Here is a 17,201-nt window from a genome sequence, read left to right as displayed (position 1 = left end):
CCGCGCCCAGCCAAAAAAAATTTTAATGGGAACAAAATTAAGCAAATACGTAAAATGCATACATAAAAGACTGGAAGTAAATAAATATGATAAAATGTCTGCTATGGTTTTCCTGAATGGTAGGATTATGTTTTCTTCTTTGTACCTCTTAGTGTATCTAATTTGTATGTGTTATGCCTTGTTCTCCTCTGTGTGTGTGTGTGTGTCTGTGAACTCCAAGAGTCTGCCAAAGTTCCCTTAGAAGAAATGGTGACTGTGACCACACCAGGTTGGAAAGAAATCTGTGGTTTAGCAGTGGGGTTTCTCTTCCATTTTCTATAGAATATTCTAGTTTTAGCAAGAAACACTTGAGACATGTCTCATGGGTCAGTCATTTGCATGCCCTTTCTGCTCAGAATGGACGACAAGGACCCCTTGAAAACAGAAGCAGCTCAGGACACAGGTAGTATTTTTACAGCCGGGAGCAAGAGGAGCTAGTTAGAGGAGTTTAATAATGTTTTTAAGGATTTTTCTGAAACCTATATTATACAATTCAAAACCCTAGCCACCTCATGTTTTGTGAAGGAGGGTTAGTGGAAGGAAGGGGCATAGGAGCAGATGAGGATCTGAAAGGAAACTGAGCATTCAGTGTTAGGTAAGGAGAAAGATGCCTGGTATAGGAACTTTTAAAAAAAAATTGTTTATTTGTTTATTTTTTTGAGACAGAGTCTTGCTCTGTCACCCAGGCTAGAGTGCAATGGCATGGTCTCTGCTCACTGCAACCTCCACCTCCCGGGTTCAAGCTATTATCCTGCCTCAGCCTCCTGAGTAGCTGGGATAACAGGCACCCACTGCCACACCTGGATAATTTTTGTATTTTTAGTAGAGATGGGATTTCATGACATTGGCCAGGCTGGTCTTGAACTCCTGACATCGTGATCCACCGCCCTCGGCCTCCCAAAGTGCTGGGATTACAGGCATGAGCCACTGAGCCCTGCCAAGAACTCTTAATCCCTTACTGATGATGTTAAAATAAATTCAGGTGAGAGTCTGTAGTCTTACCAAGAAGTGAAGTTTCTTTATTATGAATGAGAAGCGACGAATCCATGGTACGTTGTTCAGAGGCAGCAGCATGATCTGTTCCATTCATCAGCCCTGTGACTCATGTCTCTTATCCAAAGATGCAAATACCCAGTGCTTCTGCATAGATTAAGACAATATTAAACCCTTTGACTACATTGTGCTGTAGAGCACAAAAAGAGTCAGGGCTAGATGGGGAGCAGCAAAGGGGCTAGCTGTTCTTTATTGTAGAAATTGAGATGTTAAAAAAATACATTGAATAAACCAAAAATTTTTTTATGTGTATTTACCAGGTAACAGATAGATACAGCATGTTGATAGCAGGGAGATAAAATACCACAAGCCCATGCAAAAGCCTTTTGAGCTGAAACAGTCATCCCAATCACATCCTAAATGTCACTGTGGTTATAATTGGAACATTGATCTGTTTAATTAGTTACTGCTTTTCCGCTGAATGCTGAGTCTCTGTGTTTGGGAGGTACAGAGCGCTGGCTTATCTCTTTGGCATCTGTAATGGTGGTGCAATATGGGGAGGGCCAGGGACAGTGGAGGAAGGAAGAACAGAGTCGGGGGAGATTCAGTGTGCAAATCTGTAATGGGGTGCAATATAGGGAGGGCCAGGGATAGTGGAGGAAGGAAGAACAGAGTCAGGGGAGATTCAGTGTGCAAATATGATGTTATGGCTTTTACATGTAAATCATTAGTAAATTTCCACATAGCAGTCTCTGTGGAGTTCTTTGTCTCTATAGGAGTTTACAAATGTCCTCCTCTGGGATGATTTTAAGTATAATTTTACCCATAGGAATAAAGCTTTCACATTAAATACAGGAATATGATACTCAGATTGTATTCTTTTTATTTGTCTTTGTGTGTGTGTGTGTGTGTGTGTGTGTGTGTGTGTGTGTGACAAGGTCTCACTTTGTTGCCCAGGCTGGAGTACACTGGCGCAATCTTGGCTCACTGCAAACTCTGCCTCCCGGGTTCAAGCAATTCTCCTGCCTCAGCCTCCTGAGTAGCTGGGATTATAGGCCCACACCACCACACCCAGCCAATTTTTTTTTTTTTTTTTTTTTTTGAGACAGGGTTTCGCTCTTGTTACCCAGGCTGGAGTGCAATGGTACAATCTGGGCTCACTGCAACCTCTGCCTCCTGGGTTCAGGCAGTTCTCCTGTCTCAGCCTCCCAAGTAGCTGGGATTACAGGCGCCCGCCACCACACTAAGCTAATGTTTGTATTTTTAGTAGAGATGGAGTTTCACCATGTTGGCCAGGCTGGTCTCAAACTCCTGACCTACAGTGCTCTGATTGTCTGACTGTCTCAGTTTCCCAAACTGCTGGGATTACAGGTGTGAGCCACTGTGCCCGGTCATATGGTTTTTTTTTTTTTTTTTTTTCAATAAGCCCCAGGGAATAGGGGTATAAAAGAGAGAGAAGCCTACTTAAAAGGAGCTAGGTTTTTCCGTGCTTTAAAAAAGCTGAATTCTGGCCAGGCGCAGTGGCTCATGCCTGTAATTCCAGCACTTTGGGAGGCCAAGAGGGGGGCGGATCACCTGAGGTTAGGAGTTCGAGACCAGCCTGGTCAACATGGCAAAACCCTGTCTCTACTAAAAATGCAAAAATTAGCCAGGCATGGTGGTGCTCACCTGTAATCCCAGCTACTCAAGAGGCTGACACAGGAGAATTGCTTGAACCCAGGAGGCAGAGGTTGCAGTGAGCCGAGTTCGTGCCTCTGCACTCCAGCCTGGGCAACAGAGTAAAACTCTCTTTCAAAAAAAAAAAAAAAAAAAAAGCTGAGTTCTATATGTTTCTTATGTAGCAGGAATATAATTTCCATGATTTATGAACTCCATTCTTCACTAGTACAATGCACAGAAGTAGATGATTTTGCTTGTCTCTATATCATATACCTAAACCACAAGCATCTTTAGCCACCATGCTTTGGGAGCAGGGAGACAGATCAATATCCACCATTCTCAGTCAGGGTTGGCTGGATCCCTGGCTCCTCATCTCTGTCCTGTTTTCCTTCTTTGCTTTCCAGATTGTATACTTTTGATTTCCAACAAGGCATTTGTTTTCCACAGCATGGGCCAAAGAGAACCAAGGCTTCAGCATTCTCAGCTGAACTACAACAAGCTTTGGCAGTGATAGAGGATTTGATCAAGTCCTGTGAGTTGGCTGTGGACCTAGCAGCAGTGACTGAATGTCCGGTATGTTCCATAGCAGCGTTAGAGCATCTCACACAAAAGGCAGGTGCAATACTACACAGCAAGGAAATGCTCTGGCAAAGTCAGAGAGATCGTCTATGGTAAAGAAATTGAACTCTGAGGAAAGTCACCTAAATCGCTCAGTAAACCCAGGCTACGAGATTCCAAGCAGTCCCTTGGCATCTTCAGGAATCTTGGGTTTATTCCTCAGGGTTCTGAATGTGGGATTGACCCACTGTCTAGACAAACCAGAAAGTCAAGGGCCATAACATAAATGGGCAGAGGAAAAGTCCTGGAGGAGCAATTTATTTTCTTACTCGTGGCATTGTTAAAATAGTGAAAGATTTGTTTTCTTGTTTCAGAGTTTCTCTGAGAAAAGTATTTTGGAAACAGGTCCTATATTCTTGCCCCAATTTTATATCACAGATCCCAGAAGAGGCCCCAAAAGTATACAGTGTACATGCCTTAATCCAAATAGTCTAATGAAAACCCAAGAGATGCATTTAGAGGCCAACACTGGGGAGTTGAGCTCCAGCATCAGTGTTAATCCGGAGCAGGCTGGTTCCAGGCATTCCAGGCAAAACATCCCGTATAACTGTATGATCTCTTTGAGACTGGAGCATAGTTAATATTCGACTTGTTTTGTTTTTTACTTTGAAGTACTCTAGATTTTGATTCAGATGTATTTGTTTTATTTCACTGTCATAACAAATTACCATAAGTTTGGTGGCTTAGAGCCAGCACAAATTCATTATTATTATTATTTTGAAGTTCCAGGGTCAGAAGTTCAACACAGTCTCATGGGCTAAAATTAAGGTGTTTCCTTTCCTTTGTGGAGACGAGCATCTGTCTCCTTGAGTTTTCCAGCTTAAAAAGGCCACCCACGCTCCGTGGCTCATGGCTTCACAGCCAGCAATGGCAGGTTGAGTTCTTCTTTTTTTTTTTTTTTTGAGACAGAGTCTTGCTCTGTCACCCAGGCTGGAGTGCAATGGCACAATCTTGACTCACTGCAACCTCTGCCCACCAGGTTCAAGCGATTCTCCCGCCCCAGCCTCCTGAGTAGCTGGGATTACAGACGCCCGTCACCATGCCCAGATAAATTTTGTGTGTGTGTGTGTGTGTATTTTTAGTAGAAACGGGGCTTCTCCATGTTGGTCAGCCTGGTCTCGAACTCCTGACCTCATGTTCCACCTGTCTCCACCTCCCAAAGTGCTGGGATTACAGGCAAGAGCCACCGTGCCAGGCCAAGTTCTTCTTACATCACATCTCTGTGACCCCTTCTTCTGCTTTTTTGTCACTTGTGATTATATTATACTTTTTCCTTTTTTTTCTTTTCATTTTTGTCTGGTTTTGAACATACCATGTATGAGGTCTTGGTAGAGGAAATGACTTTTCTTTCTTTGTCATAAATCAAACCATGAAAGTTACTAAGGTCCGAAAAATGAGACATTTTTACTTCCCATGCTGGTATTTCTTGGGCCTAGATCTCAGAAACTTAGCCCCACAAACCCTGTGATCCCAGCCATGATGCTGTTACTGTCCCCTGGGACTCCAAGGTGCCTCTGCTGATGACTGATGCATGATTCAAGAGGATATGCATAAACTGCAGAGTAGGGTTACGTTGTGTGTAAGGATCATTTTCTTGGTAATAATTCTTCCTTCTTCGGCTAAGGAAAGTCAAGGGAACAATTTGTTAGGTCAATTTGGGGCATCTTTCTGTTCTTTTTTAAATCTTGAATCATGTGTTAGCCACCCCTATTGAATTTCATTTCCCTGAATCTAATGAATGTCCTGGAAATGATACACAGAGCAGGAAACTCTTAGTGTAAATAACATAGGAGGAGGAGGCTGTGAGAAAAGAATGGTTAAAACATGAGGAAATAATATTCTGCCTTAATTTCATTCCAAGCTAGTTTGCGTGCAAATAGGATGTACCAGCTTATAGAATTTGGAGATTTTACACGCAAAGCAAAGGACCTTTTTTGACCATGTGTCCTCAGAACTGTGCCTTTGCCAGATGCTTTTTGGTACCTTTTCTAAGACTTAACTTACTTTTACATCTAATACATTAGCTGATTTCTCCTGACAGTTTTGTATAATCCTGTTGAATTATGGAGGAGTAGGCATTGGAATTTTCAACCTTCTGATTCAAAAGAAGATCCATGGAAGAAGAGTTAACTCACTCAAGATTACATGGCTGTCAGTTTGGACTATTTTTTGTTCATTTCCTATCCAGGGTGCTATTCCACTCTTTATCTGATTCTGATTAGAGTTGACTAACAATGATTCTGAGACTCTTTGTCTCCATTTTGTAGAGTTTTATTACAGGTGTTTATAATCACATGCTATATGCATGGCTGAATCCAGAGTTTAACCTCTTAGTGTCTCTGCTTGAAATTTAATATTAACCTGTTTTTATAAAGGAAAGAAATTGAATGTGATAATTAAATTATCACAATTAAACAGCTAGAAAGCAACTAGAAAAAAATCCCTCCTGATATTTATATTTTCTCCTTTTTATGCATACTCAGTTAGTCCTGGGTCTAACTTAATCACAGAAGTTTAAAATTCTTTTCCAAAGAAGTTTGTTTTGTGGAACACTGAGATATAATTTTCTTTATTCATTTGCAAAAAAAAAAAAAAGTTTTTTTTCAAATCCAATGCATAATAGAGATGCATTCAAATTCTGACTTGCCAGGGACAAGTTCCAAAGTTGAATTGTAAAGATTGAATGAAACAGTCTTCGTTTTTGAAACAAATTTATATAAACCACTAAAGGATGTATTTGTATTGCAAGTTCATTGTGGGCTAGGGCCAGGATTTTATTTCTATTGCAGTTTCCTCTTTCCTTACCAGTGTTAGCTGCAGAGATAGGGCTAAGTAAATAATCCTAGTGACCCAGGCAAAGTATCTTGTTCATTCCGCCCTCCACCCCTCCCCCATAATACCTGTATCGCAGGCGGTTGCCGGGAGTAAATGAGGATTAAATGATGGGTAAGGCACCAAGCACTGTGCCTGGCACCCAGCAGATGCCGAATAAATAGCCCTAGTGGTAAGTTATATGGAGACCTGCTCAGGCTGGAAAGGAAGAAACCTTTTTGCCCCTGGCTATTGTAATCACAGGCTCCAACAGCTTCTGCTTTTCATTTCTGGACTCAGGCTCTGTGTGGATCCATTTATACAGATGTTTCCTGCTTCTTTGTGCAATAAGTTTGTGACAGTCACATTAACTCTTACTACCAGGAATGGAAACGTGGGCACCCAAAAGAAGCTCTTCCTGAGGGCAGCTTCCCTAGATTCAGTCTCTCAGCCAGACTCTTCATTTGGCCAATATAGTCACATTTGAAATCCTTGTATCAGGGCTCTGACCTACAGAATGCCCAGGCATGAAAATGGTAGCATTTACTAATTGATTTTGCTATCACTTCTTGTACAGAGGAGGCCATCTAACTTATCACTCGCTCATTTGAGGTAGCCCCTATGTTCCGTCTCTGAGTTCACAACCATCAGGTTCTTCCACACACCGTGTGACATGGCCACACTTCTTTGTTACTAGTGGAAAACAGTTGGGAGTATATTCGTTTCCTAGGGCTGATGTCTCAAAGAACCACAAACGACTTGACTTCAAACAACAGAAATTCGTTCTCTCACAGTTTTGAAGGCTAGACGTCCAAAGTCAAGGTGTGAGCAGGCCCACGTTCCCTCTGAAGGCTCTCAGGAAGAATCCTTCCTTACCTCTTCTGAGCTTCCGGTGACTGCCGGCAATTCTTGGAGTTCCTTGACTGACAGCTGCCCTACTCCAATTTCTGCCTCTGCCCTCCCATGGCTGTTCCTTCAGCGTGCATCTCCATTTCTTTGTTTTCTCTTTTGATAAGGACACTAGTCATTGGATTTGGACCCATCCTAACCAAATGCAACCCCATCTTAACCAATTATATCCGCAAAGACCCTCTTTCCTAATAAGGTCATATTTTGAGGTTCTCATAGACATGAGATTTTGGGGGAACACTCTTCAACCCAGTACAGAGGCATTACTGAACGAACTCCTTGGATAAATCAGTATTCCCTCACAGTGATGAGTATTTTGCTTCCTGTCCCCTACTCCCAAGCACCACTAAATGCCAATAAATAAATACTAGGGAAGGCCAATGAATAAATAAATACCAGGGAGCACGTATCTGAAAGAGGTTGTGCAACGTGGCCTCTGACCTTGAGATCAATTACAGTCTAGTTGGAAAGAAAAGGTACACATGACGGAAAAGGTCATTCTTGCTCCTGCTCAGGGAATGTCCCTGCAGCTTCCTGTTGGAGGCGGAGTAGCTCCACACAGCACACACCGTGATGACAGTGAAGCATGTGTGCCTGCTCTTCATCAGCACCGCGTAGGGCATGTGCTCACCCGCTGGAGATTGGACCTTGGGCGTGGAGATGGGCAATCCCGTCATATGTGTGGTCTGAGAACAATTGTGCAATATGACCCAGAGGATATGCGCCCATTATGTTTCTGCCAGACTTGAAAGACCCAGCGACTCCCTCCAGTCACTTCCGGTGATAATGGGCTTACTGGAAAGCTGACCTGCGGCGTCTCAAGAAGTCACGATGGCAAAGTCATGATGGCAAAGCCAGGCTCATGGAGATGGGAACTGAACAAACCTGGGATCCACAGCAGCTCTGGGGCCTGGGCCTGGGGAGGGAAACGGGGTTCTTACCCATGTGCCCTGCCTGTATGTGTCAAGTGCACCCACATGCCTGCTCGCCCCTCCTCTTACCACCTACTGACTGTTCTTTTCCCTTCCGTCAGTATCTTCCTCTTCCTCATAATTTCTAATGACTCACCTTCTTCATAGTTGTTTCCTTTTTGTTTATTCCACTGCCTGCTTTCCCCTAAAGCATCTCACAGCCCCATCTCCTGCTGGTCACTGCATCCTCCTGTTTTCTTCATTTCAGGGAGATACCACATTGCCACCTCCAACCCCTGGCACATTGTTTTATGCTGGGGGCCCTATGGTCAGCTGCTGGTGCCTCTCTGAATTCACATCCCTGAGTAGGAGCAAGAATGACCTTTTCCGTCATGTGTACCTTTTCTTTCCAACTAGACTGTAATTGATCTCAAGGTCAGAGGCCACGTTGCACAATCTCTTTCAGATACGTGTTCCCTGGTATTTATTTATTCATTGGCCTTCCCTAGTATTTATTTATTGGCATTTAGTGGTGCTTGGGAGTAGGGGACAGGAAGCAAAATACTCATCGCTGTGAGGGAATACTGATTCATCCAAAGAGTTCGTTCAGTAATGCCTCTGTACTGGGTTGAAGAGTGTTCCCCCAAAATCTCATGTCTGTGAGAACCTCAAAACTTGCCTATGAAGGTACAGCAGCATGGCTGTGGATGGGGTGAGAAGGAAGGTTCAGAGGTAATAAAGCACAAACCTAGCTGCCTGAGGCTGCCTCTTCAGCATTTCTGGTTGGGGCTGTTTCCTCTATAGTAATAGTCTGTAGCCTTGCGGATGCCTTAACTCATGTCACCCCATCTTCCACAAGTCATTAGAGAGAGAGGACACCTGGACTTATTCCCCTTCCCCCGTCATCCTAGCCTCTTCTAGAATTACTTTGACAGCTGAGCCTCCACACTGACCACATGTGTTCTTATGAGCAGCTTTACCTAAAACATGTTCCTCTTTCTAACATAGAGCGTGGTTGAGGATGTTGCTCAGTGACAACATATCATTGGGGAAATGTTTCTTATAGCTTAACAGGAATAGCTGTGCTTTTCCTGAACAACTTGTTTGTGTATGTCTTCAGACACAATAAATCACATCATTCACCATGTTTCCCTCTGTATTGCTATTAGAAAGTCAGAGCCAAGTCTGCAGCAAGTTTAAACGACTTTATTATATGCATTTTACATATAACCTCTTCATCTTTTCTTTCATCTTCTACACCTTCTGGAACAGTTCATCTGATTTATTATCTTTATTTTTAGGGATGGGGATCTCCCTATGTTGCCCAGGCTGGTCTCCAACTCATGGACTCGAGTGATCCTCCTGCCTCAGCCTCCCAAGTAGTTGCGGCTACAGGCAGGCGCCAAGCTCCCAACTTCTTTGTTTTTTCTTCACCCTAATTCTCTCAGTTATTTTCTATCTGCCTATACTGTATGTATTTCTCTAAGATGTGTCAAATGTTTAAAGTGAGGTAGAGAGTGAATACATTATAAGATAGAAACTACAAGTTTGAATATCCCTTAGCCAAAATGCTTGAGACCAAAAGTGTTTTGGACTTTTTTTTTTTAGAGGAGGATTGGAATATTTGCATATACATATTGAGTTATGTTGGGGATGAAACCCAAGTCTAAACACGAAATTCATTTATGTTTCATGTATACCTTATACAGTTAGACTAAAGGTAATTTTACATGTTTTAAAGAATTTTGTGCATGAAGGCTGGGTGCAGTTGGTCATACCTGTAGTCCAAGCACTTTGGGAGGCCAAGGCGGGCAGATCACCAGAGATCAGGAGTTCAAGACCAGCCTGGCCAACATGCTGAAACCCCGGCTCTACTGAAAATACAAAAATTAGCCGGGCATGGTGATGCACGCCTGTAATCCCAGCTACTCAGGAGGCTGAGGCAGGAGAGTCCCTTGAACTCAGGATACAGAGATTGCAGTGAGCCAAGGTTGCGCCACTGCACTCCAGCCTGGGCAACAGAGCAAGACTCCATCTCAAAAAAATAAATGAATAAAAAATAATTTTGTGCGTGAAGCAAAATTTTGACTGTGTTTTGACTGCCACCCATCACATGTGGGCAGGTATGGAATTTTTCACCTCCAGTGTCATATTGGTTCTCAGAAAGTTCCAGATGTTGGAGGATTTCAGATTTTTTAAATTATGGATGCTCAACCTGTGCTGATAACATTGGTTTATGCAGCAAATATTAAGTATCTACTTCTACCAGTTGTTTTTACTAAAACATACTTCCTGCACTATTTATGTCGATACTGAGTATGAATTGAATGGGTTTAAAGGAAAAAGCAATCACTAAGGTCTGTAGTGATTACATTTAAGTGGGTCCTTGATGGATGCAGATAGAGTGAAAAAATTCTCCAGGGTCCTCATGGGCCTATCCACCCTTCTGTTTTGGAATGTGGTGAACTGTTAACACAGAACAGGAGCATTGGCTTTTAGGAAAGAAGGCCTCGTTGCTGGACGTTTGAGGGTTTTATTCACCGCAGTCGACATATATAAATTTTCCAAAGAAGAAAATAAAAAATTAACATAGAAAATAACGCCATAGACACCATAGAAATGACTAGAGTTTATTGCTCTTGAAGTTTTTCTTTTAATGTTTCAGAAGTTAAGTCAATTCTTTTTTTAAAAAAAAAATACCTAAAGTTTGCCTAACATATAAACTATAAATTATAAAAATGCCCAATGAATGATGAATGGAGTACGTATTTCCGGTATTAACTCAGGAATCATAAGGATTGATCTCAGCTAGAGGTCACTTAGGGAGGTTTCTTTGTCTTTGTCCCCTTCAAATAATTTGTTCCTTTTGGTGTTTTTATTCAGGGAAATGAATTCTTATCTGCTTTAAGCAATCAAAGTTTTGAAAAATGCCAGATAAAATGTCTCACTCCCAGCTCGTCTTAGCCCACTGTCTTTTGAAGAGAGCTCAGAGAAGGCAGGGTCATCTCATTTGGACTTTCAACCAGACATATGACAAAGGCAGCCTTGCTGGTGGAGAGAGAGGCAACTCAGTATATACCTAGAGTCAAACAGACTTTTAACTGTCATTTGGTATTATCTTGGCACTGTTGACTCACTCTGAAAAACCCAGAGTTGAATGCAGTTAATATTTCCATTACAATGTAATGAAGATTAGATCATACTAAACTTTCTCTTTTCAGAAAAAGCTTCATGTTCTCAGATTCTCATATACCTGAAGCAGAAGTTAGGATGCAGATGGAACACACAGATGCTCATGGGTCCATAATGCAGCCAAAATTCTGTCTCTCCTGGACATAACTGAAATGTTAATTTCTTGTCCCTTTGAAGGAGACTGTCACGTATCAAACATAGTGCAGAGGAAATTGAATTCTGCTAGTTAAAAATTAACTGAGTCAAAAATATCACAGCCCTCTATCTCTAGCTCAAGTATTTCTAGCATTCTTTACGTGTAGCATTACCTTTCATAGCTAAATTGATTTGTATAACTAAACAGTGCCACACTCAGTGAAGCTCACAAAATTGTAGGTTTGATTTAGTGACATATCAGCCTGAATAGCACTGTTAGAATTGTAAACTTCAAAGAAGCATGCTTTCTAAAATTTGAAAACAGGCCACAAAGGCTTCTTTCTCTGTCAAGTAATTTTACAGCTTCTTTTCCTGTATGTGTGTTTCCAAAAGGATGATATTGGAAAACTAGGCAAGCTGTTGCTGCACGGCCCTTTCAGCGTCTGGACAATTCACAAGGATCGTTATAAAATGAAGGATTTGATTCGATTTAAGCCCAGCCAGAGGCAAATCTACCTATTTGAAAGGGGAATAGTGTTCTGTAAGATACGAATGGAGCCTGGGGACCAGGGATTGTCTCCTCATTACAGCTTCAAGAAGGCCATGAAGGTAAAGGGAGTCCTGTTGCATCTGGGAGTTGCCCTGTGCAGAAACAGAGAGATTGTTTCCTTGTTTTACAGATGAGGAAGCTACAGTGCAGAGAGGTGAAGTTAACTTGCCAAATACCACACCACACGGCTAGAATCCATGTCTGACTCCAGGGTCAGAGCTTACAATCAGTCTCTAGACAGGGCCAGGGCTGGCATAGGAGATGCCTTTGTACTAGAGAAAAAAGACTGTATGGTAGCCGGTCTGGACAAACTAATTAGTAAAAGTACCCTCTTTCCTCCAGGCAAAGAGGTGAAAGAGAGGTGAAAGGCATAGTGGTGAGAACATGGACTGGATTTCATCTTAGATTTGCCCTTCTCAGTGGTGCATCTTTGTGTCTAAGTGTAGGCATTGTCCTGACCTTGGGGTCTAAGGGACCCAGGCCCACACCAAGCATTGTTTTCTCGCCTGTTTAGAATCTGTTTAGCTATCTGTATAGCCAGTTAGCTATCAGGTACACACACACACACACACACACACACACACACACACACACACACACACACATATGGGAGCCACACACCTATACATTTATGCTCTTGTGATTAAAGCTGTTAATTTGTTCATAGTAGCCTTTGTTATTTATGTTTCCTTTTCTTTTTTCTTTTTTTTTTTTTTTTGAGACAGAGTTTTGCTCTTGTTGCCTAGGCAGGAGTGCAATGGCATGATCTTGGCTAACTGCAACCTCTGCCTCCCTGGTTCAAGCAATTCTCTTACCTCAGCCTCCCGCGTAGCTGGGATTACAGGTGCGCACCAACACACCCAGCTAATTTTGTATTTTTAGTAGAGAAAGAGTTTCCCCATGTTGGTCAGGCTGGTCTCGAACTCCTGGCCTCAGGTGATCCACCTACCTAGGCCTCTCAAAGTGCTGGAATTACAGGACTGATTACAGGGGCATGAGCCACCACACCTGGCCTTGTTGCTTATGTTTCTTAATGGATCCTTGTTCAGTTACTATTATGTAGAAAGTTGTAAAATAGGTGTTGAAGGAGAAATGGTCTCTTCACTGAAAGGTTGAGGGCTGCAGCGCCTCCTGCAGAAAGATACAGTGGAAAGTTGACAGTCTGTGTTACCTTCTGAAGCAGATGAGACAGAAGATACTGTACCAGATTGTGTTTTATGCTGTCTTGGGGTGATTAAGAGAGGAAAGCAAAAACTTGAAAGGAAGATGAAAGAAGAGAGCTGTCAGGGATAGAAAGGATTAGAGTGATTGACAGGGACTATTTTAAAATCAGAAAACGATGGTATAAAACATTTCTCTTCCCTCTTTATAATAGTTGACGACACTTTCAATTCGCGAGCTTGGAAGGGGGAGCCATAGAAAGTTTGAAATTGCCAGTCGAAATGGACTTGAGAAATACATCCTGCAGGTAAAGCTCATGCCTTCCCCATGGGTCTCCTCTACTCTTTCCTTATTGTGTTCCCACAACTTGATGAGTGTTTTCTATCTCATTATTCTAACGGTCACTGGGAGAATAAAAACTCTGCAATTAATACTCAGGGTAGTCTTATACTCATAGTGTTTTCTTATGTGTAATTGCAGGCAGCTTCAAAAGAAATCAGAGACTGTTGGTTTTCAGAAATAAGTAAATTATTGATGGAACAACAAAATAATGTTACAGGTAGGTTACCCCTGCTGACTTTCACCTGTAGAGTTATACTGATTTCAGCTCAGTGGGGGATATGCAAATTGGGGATATTGTTAAAGAAAATGGTTTGCTGGGAAAACAAATGTGGCTACATTTTCACAGTCCCTGGAAGCACCTGTGCTTGCTTTCGACTGTGGTGGAGGTGAGGGGTTGTGTGATTGTGTGTGGTTGTGCTGGTTTGTCCCTTTTGGTTGTGTGCCCCCCACCACCTAATTGCCAAGGTCAACTTCTTAATCAAAAATCTGAAGGCCACCCAAGAAAATGTTAACAGAGATTCAAATGGCCACTACTACCTTTCAGACACTGTACTACTTTTTTAAAACATCAAGATATAATTAACATACCATAAAATTTACTGTCTTAAAGTATACAATTCAGTGGGTTTTAGACTATTCACAAGGCTCAGTAACCATCCCTAGTCTAATTCTATTTTTTTTTACTTTTTACTTTTGTTTTCTGTTTTGTTTTGAGATGGAGTTTTTGCTCCTGTCGCCCAGGCTGAAGTGCAGTGGCTCCATCTAGGCTCACTGCAACCTCTGCCTTCCAGGTTCAAGTGATTCTCCTGCCTCAGCCTCCCGAATAGCTGGGACTACAGGTGTGCCACCACGTCTGGCTAATTTTTGTATTTCTAGTAGAGACAGGTTTTCACCATGTTGGGTAGGATGGTCTTAATCTCCTGACCTCGTGATCCGCCTGCCTCGGCCTCCCAAAGTGCTGGGATTACAGGCGTGAGCCACCATGCCCGTCTGGTTTTTGTTTTAAAATATTTAACAACCTAATTCTAATTCTACTTCCAAAATATTTTTGTAACTCTCTCCCAACAAAAAAATTCTGTACCAATTAACAATCATTCTCTATCTTTCCTCTTCCCCTAGCCCCTGGCAATCACTAATGTATTTCCTGTCTCTATTGGATTTTCCTCTACACATTACATATACGGCCCTTTCTGTCTAGCTTCTTTCACTTGGCATATTTTTTTAAGTTTCATTTATGTTGTAGTATCTATCAGTACTTCATACATTTTTATGGCTGAATAACAGTCCATTGTATGGATATACCATCTTTGTTTATCCATTCATTAGTTGATGCAGATTTGGGTTTTTTCCCCTTTTTGGATACTGTAAGTAAACCTGCTATGGATATTTGTGTACAGATTTTTGCATGAATCTTTATTTCCAATTTTCTTGGGTGTATGTATGTGGAATTGCCAGACCATATGGTAACTTTTGTTAACTTTCTGAGGAACTTCCAAATCATCTTTCAAAACAATACCACCATTTCACATTCACACCAGCAATATAATAGTTGGGTTCAATTCTCTCCATTTCCTTACTAACACTTTTATTGTTCATTATAATAACCTTATTATTGCCGGGTGCGGTGGCTCAAGCCTGTAATCCCAGCACTTTGGGAGGCCGAGACGGGCGGATCACGAGGTCAGGAGACCGAGACCATCCTGGCTAACACGGTGAAACCCCGTCTCTACTAAAAACTACAAAAAACTAGCCGGGCGAGGTGGCGGTGTCTGTAGTCCTAGCTACCCGGGAGGCTGAGGCAGGAGAATGGCGTGAACCCGGGAGGCGGAGCTTGCAGTGAGCTGAGATCCAGCCACAGCACTCCAGCCTGGGTGACAGAGCGAGACTCCATCTCAAAAAAAAAAATAAATAAAATAACCTTATTATTATCATTATTATTGCCATCCTAGTGGACATGTACTGGTATCTCATTGTGATTTTGATTTACATTTCCCTCATGGCTAGTGATGTTGAGCATCTTTTAACATGCATATTGGTCATTGGTGTATCTTCTTTGTAGAAATGTCTATTAACTCCTTTGTATGTTTTTTAATTGACTTGTCATTTTATGGTTATTCTGGATACTGGACTTTTATCAGATATATTATTTGCAAGTATTTTTTCCCATACTGTGCATTGTCTTTTTACTCTCTTGATAGTGTTCTTTGCAAAGAGTTTATAGTTCTACTTCTTACAGTTAAGTCTTTGACTCATTCTGAGTTAATTTTTGTATATGATGTGAATTAGGGACCCAAGTTCATTTTTTTACATGTGGATATCCATTGTCCCAGAACCATTGATTGGAAAAACTATTCTTTGCCCACTTTGAATGGTCTTGGCATCGTTGTTGAAAATAAATTGCCTTTAGGTATAGAATTCTTTGTTGACACTCTTTTTCTTTTTTAAGCACTTTGAATATGTCATGCCATTGCCTTCTGGATTCTGTGATTTCTGATAGAAATCAGTTGTTAATCTTACTGAAGCGTCCTTCTGTATGCTTGCTGCTTTCAAGATTCTTTCATTGTCTTTGTTGACAGTTTATGATATATCTAGGTGCGGATCTTGATCTCTTTGAATTTATATTTTTTGGGGTTTATACACTTTCTTGAAGGTATAGATTAATGTTTTTCATCAAATTTGGGAAATATTCAGCCATTGTTTCTTTAAATATTATTTTAGCCCATTTACCCCTCTCTCCTTCTGAGACTGCCATTATGCATTATTAGCTTGCTTGAAAGTATCTCGTGGTCTCTGAGGCTCTATTCATTTTTCCTTCATTCCTCTTTCTTTCTCTTCCTCAGACTGGATAGCTTCAATTAACCTATATCTGAGTTCTCTCATACTTTCTTCTGCCTACTCAGATCTGCTACCTAGCCACTCTAGTGAATTTCTCATTCAATTATACTTTTGAAATCTAGAATTTCTGTTTGGTCCTTTAAAACAAATATTTATATTCTCTATTTAATGAGGATTTGTTCTTTTACTTTCCTTTAGTTTTTATATTTGATTTCCTTTAACTTCTTGAACATGTAAAAATAGTTCATTTAAAGTATTGGTCTAGTAAGGTCAATATCTTGGCTTCCTCAGGAAGAGCTATTTTCTTTCTTTCTCTCTCTCTTTCTTTCTTTTGTTCTTTCTCTTTCTTTCTTTCTTTTTTGAGACAGAGCCTTGCTCTGTAGCCCAGACTAGAGTGCAGTGGTGAAATCTCGGCTCACTGCTACCTCTGCCTCCTGGGTTCAAGCGATTCTTCTGCCTCAGCCTCCCAAGTAGCTGGGATTACAGGTGCACGCCACCATGTCCAGCTAATTTTTGTATTTTTTTTTTTTTTGTATAGATGGGGTTTCACCATGTTGGTCAGGCTGGTCTTGAACTCCAGACCTCAGGTAATCCGCCTGCCTCAGCCTCCTGAAGTACTGGGATTACAGGCATGAACCACAGCACCCGGCCTCAGAACAGTTTCTGTTGACTGGTTTTGCTTTTTCCCTGGGTATAGACTGCATTTTCTTATTTCTTTATATGTCTCATAATTTTCTGTTAAGATTGGACATTTTAAATAACATAATGTAGCAACTCTGGAAATTGGACTTTCCCACCTTTCCTGTTTGTTGTTGTTACTGTTTATTGTTGTTTGTTTTAGTGACTTTTCTAAACAAATTCTGTGAAGTCTGTATTTATGTGCAGCCATTGAAGCCTGTGCTCAGTTAGCTTAGTGATTTAAATACTAATGACACGACAGAGATTTCTTTAAACATCTGAAACCAATAAGTCTTCTAGTCTTTGCCAAGGGGCTCTGTGTGCACATTAGGGCACACCTTCTCACTCAGCCTGGCACTTGACAGTTC

At 41.5% G+C, this 17,201-nt stretch overlaps 1 protein-coding gene across 3 annotated transcripts in view; it reads left to right on the top strand.

The window, feature by feature from the left end:
* MCF2L2 (MCF.2 cell line derived transforming sequence-like 2) overlaps positions 1-17,201 on the top strand; it is a 252,757-nt gene that overhangs the window by 214,237 nt on the left and 21,319 nt on the right. For 2 of the 3 annotated variants that reach the window (XM_033211822.1, XM_033211820.1), the window contains 4 exons: positions 3,139-3,264; positions 11,661-11,876; positions 13,193-13,285; positions 13,459-13,537. In XM_033211822.1, coding sequence (XP_033067713.1) covers positions 3,139-3,264; positions 11,661-11,876; positions 13,193-13,285; positions 13,459-13,537 — 514 coding nt within the window. The remainder of the gene's footprint in view (positions 1-3,138; positions 3,265-11,660; positions 11,877-13,192; positions 13,286-13,458; positions 13,538-17,201) is intronic. The other variant, XM_033211821.1, reaches the window with a different exon arrangement.

Source organism: Trachypithecus francoisi, unplaced genomic scaffold (assembly GCF_009764315.1).
Source record: "Trachypithecus francoisi isolate TF-2019V2 unplaced genomic scaffold, Tfra_2.0 Lachesis_group0, whole genome shotgun sequence".
In the NCBI taxonomy this organism is placed as follows: Eukaryota; Metazoa; Chordata; class Mammalia; order Primates; family Cercopithecidae; genus Trachypithecus; species Trachypithecus francoisi.
Note: the sequence above shows the minus strand (reverse complement) of the source record. Positions and strands in the feature narration are given on the sequence as shown.